General features: G+C 38.3%; 2 protein-coding genes across 4 annotated transcripts; one reads left to right on the top strand and one right to left on the bottom strand.

Moving 5' to 3' along the window:
• The first annotated feature begins 1,276 nt into the window (after positions 1–1,276).
• On the top strand, positions 1,277–19,774 carry LOC137284735 (uncharacterized protein CG5098-like). 3 transcript variants are annotated; one of them, XM_067816660.1, is made up of 10 exons: positions 1,290–1,479; positions 1,587–1,689; positions 3,962–4,072; positions 4,367–4,479; positions 5,522–5,633; positions 5,724–9,295; positions 12,546–12,639; positions 15,715–15,764; positions 17,194–17,241; positions 17,786–19,774. In XM_067816660.1, exons 1-9 carry the CDS (start codon positions 1,387–1,389, stop codon positions 17,233–17,235), a joined length of 4,290 nt encoding a protein of 1,429 aa, XP_067672761.1. In that variant the 5' UTR covers positions 1,290–1,386; the 3' UTR covers positions 17,236–17,241; positions 17,786–19,774. The 3 variants fall into 3 exon arrangements, with proteins under 3 accessions (XP_067672760.1, XP_067672762.1, XP_067672761.1); XM_067816659.1 differs by having other exon boundaries at positions 1,277–1,479; positions 5,522–9,295; XM_067816661.1 differs by lacking the exon at positions 3,962–4,072 and having other exon boundaries at positions 1,286–1,479; positions 5,522–9,295.
• Positions 19,775–26,906: 7,132 nt separating this feature from the next.
• On the bottom strand, positions 26,907–27,548 carry LOC137283906 (uncharacterized). The gene is made up of 2 exons (XM_067815580.1): positions 27,205–27,548; positions 26,907–27,102 (listed from the first exon to the last, which is right to left on the bottom strand). Exons 1-2 carry the CDS (start codon positions 27,540–27,542, stop codon positions 26,907–26,909), a joined length of 534 nt encoding a protein of 177 aa, XP_067671681.1. The 5' UTR covers positions 27,543–27,548.
• Between the last annotated feature and the right edge of the window lie 311 nt (positions 27,549–27,859).

Below are 27,859 nucleotides of genomic sequence, written 5' to 3'. Positions count from 1 at the left end.
ATTTCCTTTTCAGTTTAAATAAACTTGTTCGTTTCTGTAAAAATATATGTACCCCGGCGACTAGTCAGTCATGCAGACCCTGAAACAAATATATACAGGAAAGTCAGAGACTATGTGGCAAGTCTAAATTTCCACAGTTTTGGGTTGAATATGAACAAGTCTCAAGGCTCCTTTTCCCTTACATTTTTCATGGAACCGATTTTATTCCGTAAAATATGTTCATTTCAGAGAAAAGATATTAGTCTACCCAGCGACCTAATAGGCTTGTCGGTATGGTCTCCGAACAGACCGGGGTGACAGGTTAGGTACATAATTGTGGGTTGATTGCGAATCATGGTACCGTGACAACGTGCAGCGTTGTCTTCAACATCAGACACTTTCTGGTCTACATTTTCATTGCTTATAGGCCGTTGAGGACTATTATTGACTGCAACGTAAAACAAGCAAATCAACAAAAACACTAAATATTTTATGAATATTAAATAATATGCCACGTACAGAGTAACACAGCAGCAATAACATGAATATGAATAGACTGAGCGGCAATGTACATAATTTCACACCCGTCTTCTGAAGATATATTAAACATGCCTAACTATACATATCATCGCGTCCGTTTATTCATCTAGACAGGAAGACAATATACGGATTGTTGTAGATTATCCCTGGTCTGGATAAAGAATTTCTGACGGTAATTACCATGCGTCGACGGTTTCGTATTAATTCTTGGCACTGACATCTATGTAAACGTGTTATATGTATCAACAGTTTCCCTTTATGAAGGTTGCATCTGATATATGCAGTGCATACGTACATCTGGTATATAGCCATATTAAACAGTCATCTACATTTATATATATATATACTCTACTTTAATCTCTATCAGGAAAGGGGGTTTTAGATGCTTATACATTGAAAAGTAAACCATTTTTTCATGTCGACTGTAAATTAAAACAGCCATGTCACACAATATGACTCATTTGCAGCATGACGCCCTATCCAGGTACATCATTGTCTCATATCGGATCCCCCATTCTCACAAACCAGTCAAGAAAATGTTCATGCGTCTCGTCTCTACAATCGCTCCCGGAGGCACTTTCACATAAATTATACCTCATCTATAAACTAAACATATTTATTTCGGAAAATATTAGTCTAAAACCCTTATGTGGTGATTAAATGTTTCAGATATATGGTTGAGGGTCATTATTTCTCAAAGCCTGTTTGTCTGCTGCATGGTCTATTTTGATCTATTTTGCACGATCCGCATGACCTCGCGAGCTGTGATCACGTGATTCGCGGCCATTATGCTAAGGTTTCTGAAAGATGGCTTCGCTTTTTCAGGAGATTAATTTAGTCATACAATAAATTTAATTGTTCCAGAAGATGCCTGGACCTGTCGAGAGATGGCTCGAAACATTTATGTGCAAACAGTATGCTGAAACGTTTGAAGCCTATGGATTTAAAACTCTTCAATCAGTGAGTGTTTGTACGCGGGTTTTTCCAATATGGCTACCGCGTTCGCATTTATTCCAATGCGTCTTTCGTTTACCTCTCGATTTTCACAACTATTTCTGGTGTTGTAGGTATGCCAACTGCAGTTGCCACAACTACAGGCTATGGGTGTAGCTCAAGAACATTGTGAAAAGATCTTAGAGAATGTGTATGTTCTGAGACAAACACTTTTAGGTGAGATCTAGATCCTATTTCGTATTAGAAATTTGAAAGAGTGTAGACAAGTTGGTGGATATATCATAAATAAAAACAATGCGTGTTGTTCATTGTGAACGATAGCTTTATAGAAATGTACTTTTAATATGTCTCATGTCATGTTCAGAACCAAAGGCTATTTGTTTCATGTGATAATGAATTTCATTGTATCGCACTTACATATATCTGTCAGTCATCAAATTCAAACTCAGACAAATGATTTATTTAAAACGAACCAAGAAATACTTCAGTAGCCTTATATCGATATAAGACTAAATACTTCGATTAATCTTCTGCATCTGTATGAGTGTGTATTAACAGTGGCAGTATTATGTGTATTTGCTGACACAGTCTAATAATGATTCCATGACCTGTGTTGTTGACATGTTTCTCAGCTATGCCAGATGTCACACACAGCATACTCAAAGCAATATATAATATAACATATACTACGATTTATTACAATAAAGAACCTGCTACTCTTGTTCATAATCCTTGTTATAATGGAGCAAGGTTATCTGGAATTTCCATTTCTGTACTTTTTAACAACAATGAAACTTATTTACATGTGTAAGGGATTCATGTTGAATGTTTAGGATACTTATCTTGGCATAATTAACATACTGATCAGACTTTTCAAATGTTGCCCTTTGTTTACATTGTGTGGCCTGTCAAGTGAAATTTTAGCTAAACATGTTAACAATTTGTAATGATAATAAAGGTCACATATCAGTCACAACCATAAATGTATGTTACACATAGTATATATGATGAGCACTTGTCACTGCACAAGAAGTGGTGAATTTCGTCCAGATGTAGTTTTTGTGTGAATATCTAGTGAAACCCTTTGAAATGTCCTTATACCAATACTGTTGCACAGTGTGTTAGGGACTTTACAGTTTCAATTTATGTCCAAGTTGCAGCAGCTGAACAGATTTGGTGGTCAGGCTCAGTGTTGTATGATTCTCTTACATGTTCTGTCTTGTGCCTCAGGGCTCCAGATAATGATTTGAGCATTTACCTACAGTTTAGTATCTACATTTGGTATCAATTTTTTTTTAGTAATGTATCTTCAATATATTTCTTTCCATTGGGTATGGTCTATTGAAAGATGCCATGATAGCTGAGCAGCGTTCAACATATATCTAAGCATTGTTCTTGCAGTTACAATTTAGTTGTGTCATGAGGGACATAAGAGTGAAAGGGTTAATACCAAATGAAGCAAACTGTGAAATGTATGGACATTGAAGGCATTTGACTGTACAGTTGTCAGTAATCATGGTAATGTTTGCTCAATATTAGTGAAACTGTTTCTTTAATGTGCAGCCTGGTTTAGGTACTGCCAAGAGAGGTGAGAATGCAAAATTATTGTACTTATCGGTTGACCAGTGATGTGATTGTTATAAACTCAAAAAACCTTTTCTTTGAGAGCTGTTCAGGTTCATTTGTTATTGGCAGTGATATCTCATGTCAAATTTAGTTGATTATTGTACTAGTGGCAAATATAGTAAGAACAGGTTATAAAAGAATCTGGAGTAGTGCCAGGTGTATGTCCTGCAGAGAATACTCTCATAATTGTCTTGTTACTGCAAGAAGTGCATTATCATTATCAAACGTCTTTTTACATGAAACTTGAATTTCAGTGACTCTAAAATTCGAACATATGTGGACGTATCAGCCCATGTCCTGGAAAATGAGCATGATATATGGATTGCAGTGTCTAAGTTTGCGCCATCCTTATTTTCATATTTTGTGATAACCTTACTGTACTCATAAATGAGAGAGTATGTAATTAGTAACATGGTTTACAAGCAGGGGTCATGGATGTTTTTTTTTTTTTTTATTTTCTCAGTATTTGCAGTTTCTTTTAGCTCCAAAACAGTCATAAGAATAAGATAATGAATTAGATACAGGTTTATTCAGAAATTCAGATAAGAAATACCGTTGGTGTGTATACACAGTGGTAGGATAAAGACTACAAGTTTGAAACAAATGATTATGTTTGAACATGATATTCAGGGATGTTTGTCTCAAGAGTTGACACGCATAAAATGACTTGGAGATTGTTACTATGTGATGTTGTTAGTTCCTCCATGACATATGGAGTTATATACTTTATGTTTGAATTCTTAAATGATTCATGGTATAATAGTCAAAGTGATCAAAATGGAAACCATTCACTTGAAGGATTTTTTTTTCTACTGGGAATCAAAGTTACACAAATTAGCTTCTGTTTGTGTTGTTTTTCCAGCTGGAAACAACAAGGGTCCAGGGCTATCTGAAAGTGCTAACTTTGACCCATCTATCAATTCAGCCAGTTCAGCCCTAAGATCTGTTGCTATGAATGCTAATTACCAAAGAGGTAAGCGCTATGCTAACCACCAAAACTGTATGTAATTTAGGCACTTTCGATCATAACCATCAAACTGCATCATGTAATTATTTTGGAGGATGCATAACGAAACCGCCTAACCCAGCCACCATCAGTATCAATGGCTCCATCCCCTAGAATGAATTACCAGTCATACTTGAAAAATGTAACATTTATGGGGATATTGCTACTGAAGAGTATTCCATGATTCTGTGGCAGATTAGTTTTCTTTTTGATTCAGATTTAGGTTTTGTTTGCACTGACTGTTATTTTTTTATGTTTCAGGCACTATGAACCACTACCCTGATGAGTATAGTGGTTTTGGCCCAGGTGGTCAAGGAAGTGGTGGAAGAATTCCAGCAATGAATTACCCAGGGCGATATGAGGAAAACAATATGGTTTGTTTTATGATTATTAACTACACACAGACATGTCTATCGAAATTCAATGGGAACAGCATTTCTTTGATACTATCCAGACTAGCTATTCCAGAAACGTTCGTAGACCTTCAAAGTTTTTAAGCCCATTCTTAACAGTGACACACTGGCTACAATCAAACTTAAGAATTTTTAGGGCTACAAACGTTTATAGAATAGGGACCCAGGATTGTATTGTTTGTCACAGTTTCAGGACAGTAGCATATAAACTTAATAAATTTGAGCACGTCATTAAGTTAACTGATTGTAATCACTGCCATATTCTGCTTGACTTTCTTTTCTCAGTGGTAACTTCTGTTTATGGTTTAGTTTGTCATGGTTTCTTTGTTATATTTTGTTAATGTTACGTGTCAAATGAGACAGAAACAATTAATGACATATATTTATGGTTTGTTTGACAATATAGTTTTATCACATGAATTTAATGTTTCAGTAGTTGTCAAGTAACAGGTAGTTAATAGAACTTATATACCTTTATCTTAGCAAAAAAACATCGCTTACTGTTTTCCTCAAGCATAGAATTTGACCAGAGTTACTCAGAAAAATTAGGTATTGTACATTTACTGACTGTGTGGTGAACAAATTATAATCCACTCTGTATGATGACATGGTCTGAAATTATTGAACCAGATGATATTGTAAAACATTAACATGAAAGTGTATGAAAATGAAGTTAATGGTTTTAATTAAAATGTTGCTGAAAAAAAAAACATTACCTCAAGTATTCATGCTTGAATATTTGATTGACTTTGATATTATCAATCATCTCCAGGGTATATGTTCTGATGAATCCTTACTAGTCTACACCTGTTTGGATAAAAAGCCAACCAAGAGAGGTAATAAAATCATCGGGGCAAGCCATAGATGCATTCAGGGTATAGTGGAGATTTGTGGTAATGTATACCTTGGAGATTATCAAGGATGGACATTATCTTGAAAACTTGCAACCTCGTGTCCTTGTATATGTGCAAGGTATAAGTCTGTTCTATCTTTTTCATTGTAGGGAAACATGGGTCAAAGTATGACCAGCTACCAACACCATATGGCTGGTTATGCTAGTCAAAGTCAAGCTCAGATGATGATGCAGCAACACCAAGCACAACAACATGTACAACCTCAACAGCAACAACAGATGATGAATCATGGTGGTGGTATGTACTCTGGACAACAACACTACATGGGGCAACAACAACAACAGCAGCAACAACAACAGCAACAACAACAGCAGCAGCAGCAGCAACAACAACAATTTCCCAACCCATCAAACCCTTACCCTGGCCAGTACAATATGCCTGGAGTCCCTCCACAGCAACAGTCATCTCAAAGTCAGATGTCTGGCAACAACTACTATCAGAATACACCCCACCCGTCACCAATGCATCATCATGCAAGACATTCATCAACAACTCAGAGCCCACAGCAGGTGGCGGACAGTATATTGCATATTGCTTCAAACTATCCTCAACAGCAAACAGTTCAGGTGCCTATTCAGAAGAGTAGGTCTGCTCCTTACCATGTTCCAAGATCACCACATTACAATATGCAGTCAGGAAGTCCCAACCAGTCACCAATGGGTGGCAATATGAACAGACACATGGGATATCCATCTCCTTCACCTCACCAACAGCAGCAGTCGAGAACATCACCTATCAGTCCAATGTTGATGCATAGTCCTGTTTCTCATCAAAGCAACCAGAGTTTACCAAGTCCTGGATCCATGCATAGTCCAACTTCTGGAATACGGTCTCCAGTACCAACACCACCTCCTGGATATCATAATGTAGGACTACGCTCCCCTTGTGACATGCAACAAATGACTTCTCCGATGGGCTCTGCCCAGTCCATGAGATCACCAGGTCACATGCCTCCGGTCAACATGGCACAGCCAATCGGTTCTCCAACTGGCAGGTCATGTAGTAGTGGAAACATGGCATCACCAGGTCAGCATCAGCAGCATTTCTCTCCAAACCCACTGAATTCTCCATCCAGTCATGTTGGTTCTCCATACACTCCATCTTCCAAAGCCCATATCAGTAGCCCACCTCAGTCACAGAGTTACCAAAACATTTCTAGTTCTACCTCGCCTAGTCCATATATAAGTGATATGTCATCTCCAGATCCAGGTCCACGCACTGGTGTAGGCCCATCTAATCCCCTTCAGTCACTACAGAAACTAGTGATGCTTCCAGAAACACAAGTGGTTGATCCTAAGAGTGTTGTGAATGATGCCTGTTTACCCTCCCCACAAAGTAATGAGGGTTCAAAAAACTGTGATGACTCTGCAGAGCAGCCGAGCGGGGAGGCCTGCGGCAGCACTGCAGAGTGTTCAAATAGCAACAGCACAGACCGTGCTAACTCCAGCCAAAGTCCTCCATGCACAGATGGTAAGCACTGTAATGAAGTTGGTGATCATTCAGAAGAAAAACACTCCAGTGTGAAAATCCTGAATGAATCAATGCCATCTGTGAAAGACAATGTAGAACCAACATCTGAAATCAGTGAAAAGTTCAATCATGACTCTTGTACTAATCCTGGTCCATCTGTGAGCTCTGTACAAGAAAAAAGATCTCCTGTCCACAACTGTGATAACCAGGAATACAAGAAAATGTCAAAAGATGCACAGTGCCCTTTGACAGAAGGTCCTCTTGATAGTCCGAGCAGTATGAAATCAAACCTGGAGTCCATTAAGAAAGATGTTTCAAACCCTGATGAGAAGAATTTGAATTGTGATATTATCAAGAAATGTAAACAAGACAAGTGCGAACCAACCATAATAGAACCCAAGTTGGTCAATGGTGACATTGACCACTCTGATAGTACTTCTGCAACATCTATCAAAATGAATTCTACACCTGTTACAGAAAAAGTTAACAATGTAATGAATATAAAGGCTGAAAATCATCGAACTAAAGAAGCAGCCCTAAAGACATCTGATGGAAAAGAAACCAACAAAGTAGAAGTATCAGTTAATTCTGTGGATGAAAAAAAGGGTAGAAAGAGAGGTATCAGCAACAGTAATGACAAATGTGAAAGTCCGAAAAAGTCCAGAATTGTAAATTCTGTGAACAATGTTGACATGGAAAAACACAGTGACTCTGTAGATGGCATGGAAGAAGTGGAAACTCTTAGAGTAAGAAAAGACTCTGGCAATACATACTCCAGGCAAAGTAGGAGTTCTTTCTTAAAATCAGATGAACATTTTTCAGATTTTGGTGAGGAATTAGACGGTATTAAGAATGAAGACGGTCCTGTTTCAACCACCAGCAATTCGAGTCCAGTAAATTCTGAGCAAGATAACTCTGATGTGTCATCGAACAAAAGAACTGATAAAATGCCTTCCAAATCAACCAGACCGCCTAGTATGCACCAGAAAATAAATTCTGTAACCAAGAATACAGATTTGAAAGAAACAAAGACAAATATGGCAAACAGTTTTCAAGATAATGGCTCATCATCAAAGGTTACAGGTAGTTCCAAAACTAACGATACTAAAAATAAGTGCAATGAAGAGAAAAAAATACCTTTGCAATCAGCAAATAGTGCACAAAGTAGTGACAAAACAAAACTTAAATCCACTATGTCTAATGATGTAGATGTTTCTGCAATACAAATGCCACAGACCCCTAAGACTACTTCATCTACCAAGAAGAAGAAACATAGTACTAATTCAGAGAAAGGTAAGAAGTCTAAAGGCAATAGTGTTAGTGCAGACAAATCTACAAATGGAGTGATACAAAGCCAAGAATCAAAATCTCCTCAGGTGAAGAAAGAGTTGACTTTTCATATCAATGAAGAGGATTCTCCAATGGAAATTGTTCTTTTATCTGATGATTCTGATGTGGAGGATAAATCCTTATCTGTGCTGGATGTCAAATCTAGCACAAGTGGCATAAAGGCTGAAGCAATGGATTATGATGATTCTGTTGGATTAGAATCAAATGAGTCAAGAGATGTGGACAGAAAGGATAATTCCAATGTAGCTGAAACAGTGGACACAAGCCCAAATTCTGACAAGAAAAAGAGGGGAAGACCAGTCGGGAGCAAAAATAAAGCCAAGGTGAAAGAAAAAGAAAGATCAGGAAAGAAGAAGAAAAAGAACAAACCTAATCCCGAGGAAGATTCTTTCAAAATGATGAAGTTCAATAAAACTCTTGAGGCTATGAAGAAAAAGAAGAAAAGTGATGGTTTATTTTCATCGGGACCATTTATTCGAGTTGAGGGACCCCGATCTCACCCAGCAAGTGTGAAAGTATTCAATGATATACCAACTGATGACTTGGACTCAAAGTTAGGCAGAAAGAAAGCCAGTAAGGGCCCAGTGTCATCAGCACGTGCTCTACAGATCTCCAATCTTCCAACTGAAAAATCAATTATGTTGCCATCTCAGAAACTTACAAGTGACACGGTATGGGTGTGTGCTCTCTGTGGGAAACATAGCAGCTACAAGATCCTGGGGGATCTATTTGGGCCTTATTACATCGAGAGTCATCTTGCTCTGCTCAAATCAGAAGAAGAGAGCAAGAAGGAGGAACTGTTAAAGAAGAAGACCCCTGAGTCCACACAAACAAGTGAAGCTGGTGGGAATAGCAGGCGTAGTCGGAGAAGGACGTCCAACGAAAGACGGTCTAGCTCAGGGATGAGTGCATCAGAACCACCACTTCCTAAACCTAAGGAAGTGTGGGTGCATGAAGACTGTGTTATGTGGACTGATGGGGTGTTTCTCATTGGATCCAAAATATATGGATTAGAAGAAGCTGTCAAAGTGGCAGGATCCTCCGTATGTAATGTTTGTCTACCTTTGTGATTATAGTTCTGTTCGATGACATGGATAATATAAATGTGGATATTTTAAGTTTAGGCTCCTTTATGTTTCATGGATACTAAAATACTATGAAATAGAGTTAGATGCGATATAAGATAATAGGAAAGCTTTCATTTTAGAATGAAAATGTCCTCTAGGACACAAAACACATTTGAACGAGGCTGCTTTATTTAGAAAGATTTTATGGATTTTAATGCGTTGATATGAAAATACTCATATTCATCTGGATCGTTGCAGTTTACAAGTAAGAACATGAATGAATGTCATTGAGAATCATATTCACATGATTCAGTATACATTCAGAAACTTGTTCATATTTCATTACATTTTTACTCAATAACTGTTTCAGAAGGGATTGACAATGACCATGTTATAAACTATAGAGACAAAAGATTTAATAGATTTCATATGTTGATTACTTGATCTCAAGAAGTGTAAGGCAATGTTAGATTTGGGTGAAATTTTGAGTGGGTCCAAATTCATGAAAATAATGTTTCTGGATCCCCTACAATGTTAAATAGATGGGCAGATGTAAAATAGAGGCGGTCCTCACTGAATTTGATGAGTCAAAACACTCCAAAACCCTCTCTTCTAATCATCATTCTTCTAATCATCATTCTAATATGCTGCCATTTTTGTTTTAGATGAAGGGAGGTAATCTGTAGATTATTGCCCCTTTTCCTGACAGTGTTGTGATATTGCCCATTGTTTATTGATTCATATGGTCATGCCATTTCCTTTTACTTCTTTTCAATATTATCACCTGCAACGTGTTTTGCAAGGGGTATTGAAATACATTTCCGACCATGCATCCATCCTTCCATGCAGATATGTCTTTTCCAGAGCAGAACTTCAAGACCGTTCACTATTTCTTCACCAGACTTGGTGCATAGATAGATCTGGTGGTGTACTGGTGACTTTTGCTAGTTTCGACCTTTTTAAAATATATTTCTACGTTTCCATGGCAAAAAGTTTGACTTTGAATTTGATAGGTGTGCTCTTTTCCGAGGAAGAACTTAAAAGCTGTTCACTATTTCTACACCAAACTAGGCACAAAGATAGATCTTGCGGTGTAATGGTGCCTTTTGGTAGTTTAGGGTTTTTGAATGAAATGTATTTCTGTGTTTCCATGGCAACAAATTTGACTTTGACTGAATTTGATGGTATTGTTCTTTTTTGGATCAGAACTGTAAAACCTTTCAATATTTTTTCCTCAAACTTGGCACATAAATTGATAGGGTGCTGTACTGGTGGCTTTTGGTAGTTTTGGAATACTGAACAAAATATATTTTTTACGTTTCCATGTCAACAAGTTTGACTTTGACTGAATTTGGTGGTAGTGTTCTTTTTCAGAGCAGAACTCTAAAACATTTCAAAATTTCTTCCTCAAACTTGGCACATAGATTGGTCTGGTGGTGCACTGGTGCCTTGTGGTAGGTTTGGAATTCTGAATAAAATATTTTAAATACTCTCCTTCCACTTTGCCAAAACATTTGACATCATCATATCTAGTAGACATATTCATGAAGGGTATTTTGCCATTGCGGGGTGATATTGATGACTTCGTCGTCTGTTTGTATTTGTAGGAGCTGTGCTTTTTTTTTTGTAAAAAAATCGTCACTCAGAGAATCTCATTTTCTCATGAAAAACATCATTGAGGCAACTCAAAAATGTTTGGGGTTTCTATCACTTTCCGACAAACCTAAGGGTATCGGGAGGAGGCATTTTTGTATTTTATTATATTTATTCCATTGTATCCCAAACCAAAACAAGTTCAAAACAGTCATGATTGTTTAGAACCGGGAGCATTTTCAAATCAGTCGTGATTAATAGGACAAATTGTAATGGATAACAACTTCTTTATTGCGTGATTGGATACTGTACAAGAATCTGTACCGAAATGTCGCAATCACACAATAAAGAAGTTGTTATCCATAACAATTTGTCCTATTTGTACACCCCAACTTCCAAAATGCCACTCAAACAAGTCGGTCGTGATTGTTAAGAACCAGGAGCATTTTCAGGTGTAATCAATAGTGATGTTCATGAGATCGAAAATAAACTAAAATGATGAAAAGAAAGATTTAAAAAATTATCAATTGTGAAAAAAAAAAAAAATATTGAGAATTTTGTTGTTTTAGTGAAACATACTTGAATGAAGTAAATTAACCATTGAATTTGATGAATAATCATGAACAAACATTGACTTAAAAGTGTAAAGCTATGTCCATGTATTCATCGTTTCCTATTTATCACTGTGGTAAATATTACTGTAACCTAACCATTGTAAACTAACCATTGAATTTGATGAATAATCATGAACAAACATTGACTTAAAAGTGTAAAGCTATGTCCATGTATTCATCGTTTCCTATTTACCACTGTGGTAAATATTACTGTAACCTAACCATTGTAAACTAACCATTGAATTTGATGAATAATCATGAACAAACATTGACTTAAAAGTGTAAAGCTATGTCCATGTATTCATCGTTTCCTATTTACCACTGTGGTAAATATTACTGTAACCTAACCATTGTAAACTAACCATTGAATTTGATGAATAATCATGAACAAACATTGGCTTAACAGTGTAAAGCTATGTCCATGTATTCATCGTTTCCTATTTACCACTGTGGTAAATATTACTGTAACCTAACCATTGTAAACTAACCATTGAATTTGATGAATAATCATGAACAAACATTGGCTTAACAGTGTAAAGCTATGTCCATGTGTTCATCGTTTCCTATTTATCACTGTGGTAAATATTACTGTAACCTATCTGCGTGTAGAATTTACATTACAGTTGTGAGCGAAATGAGATAAATATTTTTTCTTGCAACTGGATTTCACTGGATGACAATAGTGGTTATATAAAAAGATCAATTAGAAGAAAAACTTAGGCAGAAAACCGTTAAATTTGGCAGTTATATTGAACACACATATACACATGTATATACACATGGATTATATACACAAGTCATCCAATAATCGATATTGGATCTGGTGTCCTGTTCCCAACACTATTGATCGAGTCATTGAAAACAAACTTACTGTAATGAGCTTAAACTCCAGGTGAATGTATTTTTTGTCCACTAATCTTTGTCTTCATATAGTCATGCTTATTGTCCTTTGATGTAAGTTATCATGCATTGACAATATCTTTGCAGTTGTTATTCTCTTAAATTCTGTTTTGCCATAGGTGTGCTCATGCTGCAAAGAAACTGGTGCTATGGTTGGATGTTTAAACAAAGGCTGCAGTCAGAAATACCACTTTTTATGTGCCACAGAGAGAGGTAACCTTCAGTGTCTAATTTGTACTTGAAAAAAAGAAACGGCTAGTGTTTTTTATCAGTATGTTGTCTTACCTTCAGAAAATGGCTTAAGATATGGCTGAACTTCATCAGTGATGTGAAACGTTTTATGAATTATGCTGATTATTTCATTGTTGTGCAACAGGATTCATCAGTTTAAAGGAAATGATTATAATTGTTTTTGCTAAAGTGGAGAATTGTTCATGATCTATCATTTGTTGAGCAATTTCAAAGTTACACTCTGGTTTGTTTGAAAACATATACAGTGGAAGCTGTCTAATTCGGACTCGACTCGGACCGACTTTTCTGTCCGAATTACGAGGAGTCCGAATTGGACTGGTGAGAGTCGAGAGTTAGCTCCTTTGACCAGGGGATACGCATGCACGGTACGTTTATGATGAAAGACACAACTACCATGGTGTAACATGTTTTCGGGGTAATAGCGCCAGAGATGATCATGAACAGTATGGCTTATCAGTAGATTATCAAAGCTGTAATTCTGTTAATAAATATCACCTCATCTTTTATATATTTATTGTTAGAATATTCTGTCTTCTGCTGGTTTCCAATGCATCATACATTTCGTGTCTTGTCCACAAACACGAGCGCTAGAAGTGACATACCATGTTTTCGTGTTACTCACTATTTCGCAGGGTAACGCCCTTGTATGGAAGCGCATGTGATTCAATCTTCCCTACAGAAATCAACAAATACAACATATCATTGGTTAAGCCATTTTGTCACTGATGAGAAATTACTGGAGTATCGTCTTTTTATAACAAAATCGCATACCATCACAATGACACTGAGTGAGTCGTGTCAGCTTGCTGAACTGCTTTGTTAATTCCTTTTGGTAACTGGTTATCATCACACCTGATAATAAGTTTGAAGTTGGTAATCAGTTAACTACAAAGCACTTCCGCCTCAGGCAGTCCAGCTAGTCCGAGTTAATTAGCGATGTTTTCATAGTAAATTACCTTGAAGGGCTGAGATTTCAGTCCGAAATCCGAGTTACATGAAGTCCGAATTAGTTCGCTTATATGTAATGATAACTCAGTTAACTTCTGCCGGGACCAACAATTCGGTCCAAATTATATAGAAAAGCACGTTACTTAGGGTCCGAGTAAGACAGCTTCCATTGTAGATTAAATGTAATTGACAACTGAAACTTCAGCAGTAGGAAAACAGTTAGAAATAAGAATTTATATTCTCATATTGTCGATCTCCCCTATGAATGCAACACCAAGGGTCCTTTCATTATTTATGGTTAAGGGGGGTTGATAGTGATCATTTGGAGAAGCAAGTGAATGACTCTCTCTCTCCTCCTTCCCCCACTCTTCCCTCCCTCCCCGCAAATTTTATGTACAAAGAACGTGAACCTGCCTGTTGCAGTCTTGTGCTCTCCCCCACCCTCTCTCTGTTTTACCTGATAAATGGAATTTGTTAAGAAAGTGTATTTATTATGTAATGTCTGTAAGTAGGGATTATACTCAAGGCATAAATGGTATTTAAAGACTTTTGAAATAGCAGTGATGAGGCTCCATCTGTGTGTCAAATTATTTGAAATGCTGCAATGCAAGAGCAATTATGTTTCAAGATCCACTGTACTTATGTGTCGTTGGCAAGTGTACATTCATAATTACATGGTTAATGTAAGGTCCAGATGCCCCGAGTACACACTGACTGAGAACATTATAGAAGTTCCCTATTGTTTGATGTAAATACCTTCTAATTTCTGTTGTCTGAAGCCTTTTTCACTGGTAGAAAAACAGTCATGAGGTTTGAAAACACCAATATTATCAGTGTTAGAAAGATGACCTGTCCCAACATCCGAGACAGATGAATTTTGTGGAGGATGAGTTAAAAATAAATTATTCTGACCTCAAGTTGAGCTGACCTGTGAAGGTCCCGGTGTAGAATAGGCCTTCAGCAACCCATGCTTACCATAAAAGGCAACTCAGCTTGTTGTAAGAGACAACTAACGGGATTGGATGGTCAGGCTCGCTGACTTTGTTGACACATGTCATCTTTTCCCAGTTGCATAGATTGATGCTCATGTTGTTGGTCACTGGATTGTCTGGTCCAGACTTGATTATTTACAGACCACTGCTGTATGGCTGGAATATTGCCAAGTGCAGCATAAAACTAAACTCGCTCACTCATGTTGAGTCAGTTTTAGCAACTAATAACATATACCGGTATATAATGATTGTAACCTTTTTTGATATTGCCGAAGGATACCGGAATAATGAAACATGTAAAATTATCACAAACAAAAGCAATGAGATGTGTTTGCAGCAAGAACAGAGTTCACTCCCTTAGCTTCCTGGACACGATTTTAGTACAGGCTAGACTTTGGCAGGAGTTGTAAAAAAAATTTATCAGACAATCCTGTGGACAGGCTAGATTTTCTACATCTTTCCTACACTGCTATGATGACTACACTCTGATATAAATGTTTTTGAAATCATATGGAATCTGTTAGCCTTTATCAAGAACACAAAACAACCAAAAAGTTACAATTTGATGGAACATCTCAAGGTCAGTATGTAATGAATATGAAAGACCCCCTATATATTCAATGTTGGAAGTGTGTGAAGCCCATTTCTGGTGTTCCCTGCTGTGATATTGCTTGAATTTTGCTATAAATTAGTATATGGGGTGTAAAACCGAACCCACCCACTCACTCACTCACTCACTCACTCTATGTTGGAAGTGGTTCCAAGCAGCCTATGCTTGTTGAAAAAGGGTGGGGTCATCAGGTAAGTCTTAAGTATTAGTGGAATTTAACAAAGCCAATAAAATCAATCAATAGGTTGTCTGGACCAGAATTGTTTAGTTACAGGCAGCCAGCCAGCCATCACAAGACTGAAATATTGCTTGTGCGCTGTTTTAAATAATCGGCACTCAGGAGATGGAAGAATTAGTTCACACTTGATTAATATGAATTTGTCTGTATAACCCAACTGAATAAGAATAGACCCAATGTGGTCAACAGTTCTTTCATCAAGTCATGAGAGCCATATGTTCTGATATGTTGAAAACTTTTCTTTGCAGGATGCTTCCTTGATGAAAACAGATTTTCTCTACTGTGTCCCAAACATAAGGTATCAGTTTGTATTTAATGCAGTATATCATCTGTTAACTGAAAAACAGCAAATGTAATACCTGCAACATGTAAAAAGAGGAAAGACAGCTGACTTAATGATTTGACCTTCCTTGTTTGTCCATTGTAATTGAGGCATGTGTAGCCCTATTGTTTTTAGCTCAGCAATTTATGATGCTGTGTTTTGTCTGTACCATACCCTGCTCATCCCAATCACCAAAGCAGTGTTCACAAATTGTGTTTCAAAGTTACAGGACCCATGAAGATCTGGGTAGCATAGGTCTTCAGCAACCAATGCTTGCCACAATAGGCGACTATGCTTGTTGTAAGAGGCAACTAACGGGATTGGATGGTCAGTCTTGCAGACTTGCAGGTTGATACATGTCATTGGTTCTCAATTATGCAGATCGATGCTCGTGCTGATGATCACTGGATTGTATTGTCCATACTTGGTTACTTACAGACCACCACCATATAACTGGGATTTTGTTAAAAGCGGTGTAAAATTATACTCACTCACTCTCTCACTCTCTCACTCACTCACTCAAAGTAAAAGTACATTGGGTCCTGTAAGTTTCAGATGTCTGTCTGACCCACCAAAAATTCACAGGACCCATAGAATAAAAATTAAACAGACATTTCAGATTCAACATTTCTTATAATTGGCACTGAAATTATTAACAAACTTAAAGTTATGATTACACGATGCCATTTAGAAAGTGGTCAAATGCAACATATGTCATATTTGGGATTTCACTTTCTTAGTAAAGTACAAATTCTAGTACTTTTTTTCGGTTGAGTCCCATCCGGGATTCGAACCCGCACCCTCAGAGTCAGGCACCTAATCGCCAGCACACAAAGTCAGCCGCCTAGCCCGCTCGTGGAAGTCGCGGTGGCTGAGCGGGCTAGGCGGCTGACTTTGTGTGCTGGCGATTAGGTGCCTGACTCTGAGGGTGCGGGTTCGAATCCCGGATGGGACTCAACCGAAAGAAAGTACTAGAATTTGTACTTTACTAAGAAAGTGAAATCCCAAATATGACATATGAAACTTAAAGTTCATGAACAGGAAGCAAACGTGACATAACATACAACAACTTCAGTCAAAGTCATTAAGAAATATACACTGAGGCTGGCGGGTTGCAGACTTACATCTAACAGTCAGCGAATGTGCCAGAGTTGTCTGAGGGTCATATGTTATACATGAACACTGCCAAAGTGGTAACATCGGAGACCTACACTACCTTCCCTCACACATTCAGCTCACATGATTAGAGAATTGGGAGCTCTGCCATTCTCTCATTCCAAACACAGTGTGTATAAATGCTGCTGCCTTCATAACTGTAAGAAATGTGATGTTGCAGACTGTACCAAAATTCAGTACAAGCACAAAAAGCCCAACAGGTGTATTAATTTGTGCTTTATCTTTTTAGGAGAAAAGAATAAAGATTGAACAGCCGTGTGCCAAGTCATGACACAAGGTAACTCGACATGTGGGGCAGTAATAGTTTTGTTTGAATTAAAAGTTAGTAGAATATCTGATTAGGTAATGTGCCTGATGACCATGAGTTAATTGTAGATGGTTCGGTTCATTGCAGTGCATTAGCAGTTACGTAAACCATTTTGAGTTAGCCCTTTTGATGACAGATTTTAGGCCTGCTCAACCCTGGCCATTGCACCAAAAGAAAAAGAAAGAAAATAACAAGAAAGAGAAGCAAAGAAACATTATCTTGTATCTCAGTAACTGATTTACCAAAACACATGTGTTTGATTATGTTCAATAAGAACAAGAATGTACAACTCTGCTGTTTTCTTAGATTGTGCAAGCTTCATTGGATAGTCACACATCCCTTATTTGGTTCCTTAAGATTTCACTACAAAGAAATTTTGGTTTAGTCTGAATGTACCAAGTTTGGATCATTGTCTTTCCACTATTGATGTGTTGTGTGACAAATAGATACTGGTCCTATATACTTTTGCTTTACCACTATTTGTGGTGATTCATATAATGTGTTCCACTTGTAGGTTTAAACATGCTGTTACAGTGTAGCAGTAGATCCCAGTCTGAATACTGCTGAGATGTAATCAGTGTGTCCAGTCCACTGGCGAGGAGGACAGATGAAGACAGTGTCCTACCACTTCTCCCTGACCCCGTCACAAATTCAGGTTGCGAAAGATTCAACTGGCAATGTGACTGATGAAATGTGTATCGCAGACAGAGAGACAAACTTTTGCTGAGTTGTTCATTGTATTTGTTTTTGATGTTTACAGGGTTTTACTGGATGCCAAATATTGTGTGGTATGGGATATAGCCTTAAAAGTCAAGAATACAAATAACTATTATCCATTGGAAGCAGAAGAGTTGAGATGCTAAAATGATTGATACTTCTTGCATTACAGCATACAAGACTGTCTAATATTTCTCTTCTGAAAACATAGTCATTGTTTAAGCAGCTGATCATCAGTCAGAATCTAAGCCTCTAGTGCAGCAATTAGAAAAGTAAACTTCAGTCACTATGTCTGATGTATACAATTCATCCCTATCTGTTTACAGCTGAAATCATTTTACTTCATATTCTACCTTGCTGTTGCTTTTGTAGTAGTAATTGGTAACCCCAGTTTAATGGCCAGCGTTCCACCACCTGTGCAAAATATTTTACGAGTCCCCTGGACAGTCAAATTGAAGACAAAGCTATACCCGTAGAGGTGTTTTCCAAGTAGCCTACATAATGAGGAAATGAATCACTTTGATGAATTAAGCTTGTTGAATAATCAGACACTTTGATGATGGTTATCATCTTCTAAATATTATGTCGTTATGGATTATTTCATTTTGTTGAGTTTCTGGGATGCAATCTGCTTGGTAAGGGTTTGTCTATCTGTCTGTGAAGGTGCAACCAGTCATTGACTATGCAATGGAAGTTGGCGCATAAAGTCTATGCCACATGGATGAAATGGGTATGTCATACCAACATGCTGAATACTGAAGTTGTCCTATATTGTGTCAAAGTAGATATATTTTGGTACCTTGAAACTTCACTTGTATTTCAACAATGATTTCACATTGTATGTCTGTTTCGAATGAAGTAATAAAAAATATCTTGAAAATGTAATTTGACAGAAATTGTCATATTCCACCAATGTATTGGTTGTAAGTCTAAGAAGTGTTTCCTGAAAACTTTGGAGAAACTGTTTCATTCCTGTTTTTTTTTTTCTTAAAAGTGAAAGCATTTATGTCAATCAGATCGATATTTTGAATTGATATGTTCCATGCATTTTTACATGCATTTTGACATAATAGTTAAGCACTATATTATGTTAAATGACTGCATTATTAGTGATAAATCATTTTGAAATGACTTCTTTCCCATTAGATAGAAAGTAAGTTTTTATTCCTTTATTCGGGAACTTTTTGCAACACATAACTGATCATATTCAGCAGGAATCTGCTCATCTGTCAGTAATCAAATAACTGTTACTATGATTAATAGGGAAGTGTTGAATTGTTAAGAATAAGATTTTTAGTCCTGTATTTCCAGGAAATATGAAGATTTTTATTTTGTACAACTGAGGTCTTGTCTTAATTTGTGATGAAAGCCCTAAGCAACTGAACTAAGAGTATAAGATTAGTTTAGCATTTAATTGAAATGAACAGCATGGTATGAAGTTCCTGAAAGCGGTTGGAGGAAGCTGACTGGATGGTCATGGAAAGGAGTTTGCCATTATAGAGTGCAGATAAGCTTGCTTGTTGTTCTAAAGCAAGTGTCATGTGTTGCTTCTACATACATGTATGTGCTTGTCTGTAACATTACAGTACAGTAATCGAAATCTATAGAGTCTGCAGCTGGTAACATCTAAGCTGCTGGGTGGGCTGTCTGTACAAATGTATAAATTGTCATCACACTACTTGTGGAGTAAGCAGGCTCATATATAGAAATAGTTTGATGTCATCAAGAAGCCTGTATTGAATTTTGCATAAAAATATTACAAATAAATATGATGTGAAGTTAATAATTGTGCTGCCTTATGATTTATGAACTTGGCCTATACATAATTAAACTGAATAGGATGTATGGTAATGCCTGACAAGGCAGGCCGTGAAACATGTCCCGTGACTGTAGATCGTTATGCCTCTTGGGAGACGGTTATTTTGGGTATGCAAGAAAATAAAGGACAGTTATGATGCAATTCCGCATAGTATGCAAAGACGTGCCATTAGTAATTGATCTTTGCGAGATGCGTTCTTGCATACCATACAACCAACCATTCAACATTGTGTTTAGAGATATGTATTCTTGTGAAAAAAATACCTCTCGGAGCATTATTATCAATGTCTTGACAGCATGGTATGAACATTTTCTGTCTGAACCTTGTTTTTATTGCTCCTGTAACAAGTTGTGTGTCCTATCAGCGCTGAGCTACAGAAGTATGTTTCATGCCTGTGTGATGAGCGAAAGCTCTTCACCAGCTGCGCCAAGTGACGTAGACAGCGTCTCCCGTGTAGACAATGACGTTTTTAATCAAGTGCTAGGTGATATTGACATAACAAGCCTATTTCTTACAATCGCAAGAGCTGGTAAGTGTGTTACTCTGTGTTTATTATGAAACGTTTAAAGAGCTGGTATACATGTTGATGCTTGTAACATCAGTGCCAGTTACACAACTTGCAGTATGACGCAGGACAGCAAGAATCTTTTTCTCATGCTGAATGACAACACAGAAGTTACAGGTAAGAACAATAATAAGGTTTACGTTTTGGCTCTGTGCATTTTTAGGGGAGGAAAATATGGGGTGAATGTCTCATTAAAGATTTGAGAGTCTCACGACGATTCCATTGAATGTGACGAAGTATTTTGGTCCGAAATTAACTAAATTGTATTTGTATCATAGTATGGAAACGTTATTGTTCAGTGACAGCGCTTGATAAAATGGCCTCTGGATTGCATTTCATTTCTGTTACGTTACTGTCTGGGTCACTTGACTCGCTTGCTGATTCGCAATGGGGAGAGTGTCAGATTTTCAACTGAGTCAGAATCGATGTCCCCTTCCCATTTTTCAGTGTATTAGCTCACATGAGCTTATGCCTGGATAAATATCAGTCCTCAGCCAATGAATGGGCTTGCGTAGTTGCAAGAACCGCATTCACTCCTACTAGTCTGCGTTTTGACAAGCCCCCCCACGCCGCCAAGGTGACACATCTCTTACTTAACTGTATTGCAATGGAATTCCAGGAATGCCCATGTCTTCAGCTGGTCACAAGGGCCGTCTCTCGTGCTTTTGCTGAGTAAGCTTCTTGGAAGATTAGTCTCAGTAATAACTTGTCATTATTTCGTCGGGATTTATGGTTCCAGTTATTTTCTCAGGCAAAGATTTGTCTTCTGAATATCCGTATGAATCTACCCGAGGTCGAGACAGGGTAATTTCATTACCCATATGTCTCCCATTGTGTTGCGTCCTAGATAGACGTTATGCATTATATATGGTAGCAGAACATTAATTGGATTTGGTAGTCACGTAAGGATGTAATGTCACTGGAGAGTCAGTTATCTTACATGCAGAGATCTCATAGGACGTTATACATCCTAGGAATGTTTGCTGACGGGACGGAGACAAACTGCCCCTGATTCCTTGGCAGCAGAGTCGATGTTCTATCGGACATTAAAAGTGGCATTCTGCGCAGAATTTCACATGGAAATACCAAAACCTCACGGTTACGGAAAGGGTTATATTGATGCTTAGTCCCTGAAAATACATCATTTTGATAGTAACAAACACATGTAAATTGACAAGGAGGCCTCAGCACACCAGAGATTCAGAACGCAGGAAAATCTAGACTTGCTTCGTTTAAGGTGGACTAATGCTTAGTCTCTGAATATGTATAAATTTTGATAGGAACAAACTAATCCATATAAACTGAAAAAGAGCCCACGGGAGACCAGAGATTCAGAACCCGAATCTCGGGAAATCTAGACTTGCTTCAAAACTTTAGTATTGCATAGAAGGCTTGGCAGTGGGGAAAATAATGTGGTTAAGGGACTGAGAGGTCGAGTTTGTTCGAATGATGAAGCGCAAAAAATTAAATGAGTTCGCCAGTGAGTCTATTGATATGGTTTGTAACGTAGTCATTTCGACTCTACCAGGGGTACTGTTCTCGATTTAGTAACATCGTTCAACAGTCTTGAAACTAGTATGACGCTCGTGACACTTGACAGCCATCTCGATGACAAACGCTGACAATACTATGTATGTACTAGTAAATTCAGATAACACCAGGATTCGTGGCTAGTGTCTGAGTTCAACAATGGTTTCTAACATCATTCATAACAAAGAATTGCCTGGTGTACGTAGGTGCATGTTTACGTTTGTACAAGTTTAGTGCCATTTTAGCCTCTTGAATTTCAACAGCGGGTTTACATATAGGTTATATATAACGGGTCTTCGTTGAAGCTATAGTCTGTCTCACGGTCCCTGAACCCTAAGTTTTCCCTTCAGTCAAGCCCTTCCTGCAATGCTGAAGCCCTAAATCAAACACGTCTAGATGTCTAGGTCTCCATAGGGCTCCTTTTTAATTTAAACGGGTTTATTTGATACGATGAAAATTATTTATGTTCAGAGGCTAAGCATTAGACTGTTGAAGCTATAGCGATATTGGGAATCTTCGGACGATCTGAAGAAATAGATCATTTTGTGGCTGTTTTGTTGTGTAAAGACGCACTCAACAATTCATCCCCGCCATAAAGCAGTGATCTGCAAATAATCGAGTATAGACCAGACAATCCAGTGTTCAACATCACGAGCGTCGATCTACGTAATTGGGATACGATGACACGTGTCGACCATGTCTTCCAAACCTGACAACCCGATCCCGTTAGTCCTCTCTTACGACAAGCATTTCATACTAAGGACCAAGTCTAACCCGCTTCTTCACGGGCAGAGCCTTTTTGTGAGTTTCCTTGAAACCAACTCCACTGGCGGTAATCAATGATCATCCATGCGCTCATAAAATATCTTTTAACTGCGAAAGATGTGTTGAACAATTCGTACTGATACTGTTACCAATACCGACTATGTGCGTGTTTGTCACTCTTGAAAGTGTCCGCTTTACTTATTGTGACGTTATATGTTTATAGATGCAAGTTTCAAAACTTGATTTTCTTCTTTATGAAAAGCCAACAAGATTGAAAAAATATCCCTTTAATCACAGGTAAACATCAGGACATTTCGATGCTGTTTGATAAAAATATCGAAGACCAGGAGCGGTTTTTTTTACAGCAAAGAGACCATGTGCTTTGCTAAGCTTAAGTATTGTATATGTACATGTAATCTTCAGTAATTCACACACGTGATGAATGCAATATCCGAGTGTGTTATTAGAGTGAATTCGTGCGCGAGTGGAATTTTTTTTCTGTATAAAACCGTAAGCTGATATGTACTGATAAGCTTTGATGCATTATTTCTATGTAAGGGCTTCCTGCTACCCTTTGCATGTTTCGTAGACCATGCACGTCTTTTTATATACAATGAAGGGAAAGAGAATCTCGTTAAAAGTGACTTTCTAACGACGGATGTCGTCAATGGGCTCTACGAAGTATTCACATGACACATGGATCCATAGGTCTGTTTGGTGCTTATACTGTAGACTGTAAGTCTATCTTCTATTCAAACAGAACCCGTACCTTATATAAATAAATGCTCATCGACTATGACTTGCACGCACTGGGAAAACGCCCAAAGGTTGACGATTTGATTTGCCGGCTCCTTATCCTTATGTTTATTTCATGGATATGGATGAATTCGGAAGGTATTCTGAGTACAATGCGTGGATGTTCTTTTATTAATATGTTCAGCCTCTCTACCTTTACCTTGCTGCCCTGCTGTCCTGTCAGACTTACTTCCCTTCCCGTCCCCCTAACTCCACCCCCCCCCCCTTCGATCAAACACACGCACGCACGCACGCACGCACGCACACACGCACTTGTCACCCTACCCGCTATACAACAACCTCGCCCTTACCCCTCCTCTCTGTGCTTAACCTTTCCACCTTCTCACATCAATCTTCGAACTGCCACCCTTCCTATACCTCACCCCTGCAATCCCTCCCTACACCTAGCCCATTCACCTTATCCAGTACCACATTTGTTGTATAATCTTAATTTCTCCATGTTCACAAACCGAAAACAAGTCAATATTTGTCTTGCAATGGATTTTGTTACAATAAATTATTTCTGTTTCAAGATGTGTACTACGGGACAATAACCCTCAATAACGTCCCCCGTGTATATATTCATTACAGCTTGTCCAGTAAGTCCAGTTGTTGGCTCCTGCCACCGGACTATCAGATTAATAGCGTGACACATGCAGGTGATGTGACCCGGGGGTAAGCCCGACTGACCGCTGTGACCGACACCGGGGTGATGTAACTATCCCCTGGGACAATGGGGCGTCCACCACAACACAAACGGAACCGAACACTGGAAAATAATCGGACCCGAATTGTATAAGGTTCGTGTACGGCTACTCGAAAGTAAAATAACCTGTTCTTTTGTTAGGTTCACCACATAACAACAAACGCAACAATCGATTGCTTCAAGAGAGTGAATCTTTGGTTAGTCTTTCTCCACATGAATGTAGTGATATGTGAAGCTGTGACTATGTCCTTGTAGATCCACACATAAAATATGGAATTGCCCATTTTATAACCGCTAGACATGGTGGAAAACCCGGAAGAAAAAATGATTGTAACAAAAGTGAAATCTGCGGATTCTCTGTTCCAGAGATAAAAAGGACAAAGGGTCCGTGAAAAATATTTTATCTCTAACAAATGTTCGAGTGTCAAACAGTTAAAAAAAGTTCTTATGAAAAGTCTTATACAAATGAAGCCTGTTATGAGAATAATTCAATATAGCGGTATACTGTGAGTAGATGATCTGTCTTACGTACGCCTCTCGCTTTCACGCACGCACGCACATGCTTATCCAGTCGTTCACAATGAACATGTTGAGAATGACAAGTGTTTATTAATGATCAACTCCATTATTGTACAACGTCTCGGTCTAGAAACATATACCCTTTTCAAGCATGAAACGAACATGTTGGTTCACACACCCTAATATTATATTTATCAGACTACACGATTTAAATGTAAATACGTTTACTTCTACATATCTCTGGTTACCTTTTTTTCGTATATACTGTGTCTTTTGTACACACTGCAATTGTGATATTAGAAGTACATAAGGATGATCATGTTAATATTTCTGGTATAAGGCTATCTAAGTTGTGAAATCTTGTGCTCAGTCATTTTCCTTGTGAATATGAAATGTTTACATCAAACACGCACTCTTACTCATACAAGCATTTAAATACAGTAATTAAACGGTTGCAGACAACGTTCATTGCCTACGATCGTCCCGTGGCTATTGTAAACAGGTACACGGTAGCATTAAGCTATTATAGTGTGAGCGTGGTTAGCAATCATGACATAATTTACAAAAACAATCATGATGTCATGGAATGCGAAAACATGATAGGGGAAGGTATCTTACCCATCTACCTCAGAGGGATATATAACAGACATATACATAACCAAGTCACTCCACCTGACTGCCCTCTGTCAATGTGTGATAGGAGGGGTTTTCCTCTAGTTTACTCTGAAACATCTCTGGGGCCGCAAATAACGGGATCAGGTGGTCAGACTTGCTGACTTGGTTGGCACATGTCAGTATATTCCAGCTGCGTAGATCAATATCCGTGCCGTTGATCACTGGATTGTCTGCTACAGTCTCGATTTATTACAGACCGTCGCAATATACCGAGCGTGCAGTTGTAGATATGTAACAAGTAGTTTCCGAAATAATAACACAACACAGATCTTCTCCTATATGTTTCAATCTTTAGTCAGCTCTGTCTAAAATTAATGCATTCTCTTTAATGTATCAGTATGCCTTTCCAGTATGTTCGCCGTGTATTCATGTTATTACGTACGCATGCTTCGGCACTACTCTTGTAACACAAAGTGCAAATGAATTATACTTCTATAAGCTTTGACTTGTATATATGTATATCGCATGTCCGAATAGTACAAATCAACAAATAAATACACACAAATCTAAGGTGCAGTAACGGTAAACAGTGTCAGCACATGTAAGACAATAGGTAGATTCTGCATTATGTATAACACCTCAGGAAACATGTAGCAAATAATCAAGTTGTTTTGCTCTGAATACAGCTATTTCGATGTCACATCCAACTTCAAGACAGTACGTATGCATGGAATAGAAGTGATGGTGAATGTCCAGGAACATCTTCCCATCGACACATTAAACACGTAAGTTAGATTGTGACCCGTCGTCCGTCCTTCATCATTCCCTACTCCCACAAACACCACACGCACCGTATATATACACGCACGCACAACTACACTTCATTCCCTAGCCAGCTCACACCCACCCCAGCCAACTCCCTCTTCCTCCAGCTTCTTAGTTTCTCCTCTCTGATAAACTTAATGACGTTTCTTCTCGTCCTTGACAACTCAATTCTCTCTCCCAGTTGCTTCTTCTGAACTTGTTCAACCTGATATGGAGCTCATAAACAGATAAATCTGGGATTCAACCCCACGATCGGAAGGTACACATCTCTGTCACATCTGCGACTTGAGCTACGAACAAGGGATATGAGGACCAAAGGCTTGACAGTGCATTGTTCCATGTGCTTAAATCACCATGTTACAGAACTCTCCAGCTACTTCATTAACACTGAATTTAACAACAATACCCATGGTTTGTTTAATCAGAACTATTTTATTACAAAACACTCTCACTTCGTTACATCAACAGAATATTGTAATATATACTATTCTATTATATACTTAAAGTACATGATCATCAGCTGTATATTTCAAATATTAACACTTTATTCCTCATGTGCATTATACGATGATACCACCTTCATAAGATATGAAAGTAGTATATTATCTGAAAAAGTCCTATAGCTTCCTCTTTTGCTTGGCCCTTATTTTTTTGTTCCTGTTTGCTTTTACTGTGTTTGGTTTTGGGGTATTTTTCGTTTGCTTGGTTGTTTTTCCGATATTTGCATCATCCAGAGTTCCCAACACCCAAACAACCATCGGAAACACTGTTCGCCCCCTCTAGTCTGTATTTCTGGGAGGAGTCTTCTTCATTGCAGCCCGCTTCTCCTCCAACTTTTTCAGTTTATCCTCCCTCGCCTGAAGCTGGTACTCCGCCTTCATTTTCTTGACGAACTCGCGACGTTTCTTCTCGTCTTTGACAGCTTTGTGCTTTATTTCTCTGTCCAGTTGTTTCCTCTGAACCTGTTCCACCAACCTGAACACAGAAACATGATCGTTAATGAAAGATTGGGGAAAACAAAGGCACGTAAATCAGGAAAACTTTCAGTTCTGAGATTCTTCGTCTAAAAGGTCTCACCTGTTAAATCGGAACAGATCCGCCTTCTGTCTCCTCCTCTCAGCTGTGTAGAAGCATCTCACTGGAATTTGCTCCAGACGTCGGGGAGCTCTGCGACGGGGAACGACCCCTTCAACGGCGGGGACAGAGAAGGCAACTCCTCCGCTGGACTGACGGTCGGGCACCAAGCCCTCATCTCGCAACTGTTGGAGAATCTCCTCCTCCGATACACGGGGTGTGGGCCGTGTAACCTGACATTTTGCGTAGAACAGTTCGTGAGGACAGTTGATCTTGCCGTTCAGAGCGTCCTCTGGACATGTCTGCTTAAGTGGCTTAACCTTGGTCTGTTTGCATCCCATATTAGACAGAAAAAACGAGTTGACAGTTCTAAAACACAGCTAGACTCCAACCATAGGGAACGATAATGGCGTGACGTCATAGGTTTATGACGTCACAGACAACACAAGGGTCCCATATATGGCTATGTTGACTTTTGCATAAAACTGCGCTACGTCACTTCGGGGAGGCGGAGCTCAAATGTGGCAGAATATTTTAATGCCAGTAAAACGTAGATATTGAAACCGCTTTACCAGTTTCACAGTTTTAGACGAATTCTTGAAACTTTTGGTCCATCAGGTCATATCACAAACCATTATTATGTTACTTCACATGTATC

Source organism: Haliotis asinina, chromosome 5, assembly GCF_037392515.1.
Source record: "Haliotis asinina isolate JCU_RB_2024 chromosome 5, JCU_Hal_asi_v2, whole genome shotgun sequence".
Taxonomy (NCBI): domain Eukaryota; kingdom Metazoa; phylum Mollusca; class Gastropoda; order Lepetellida; family Haliotidae; genus Haliotis; species Haliotis asinina.
Note: the sequence above shows the minus strand (reverse complement) of the source record. Positions and strands in the feature narration are given on the sequence as shown.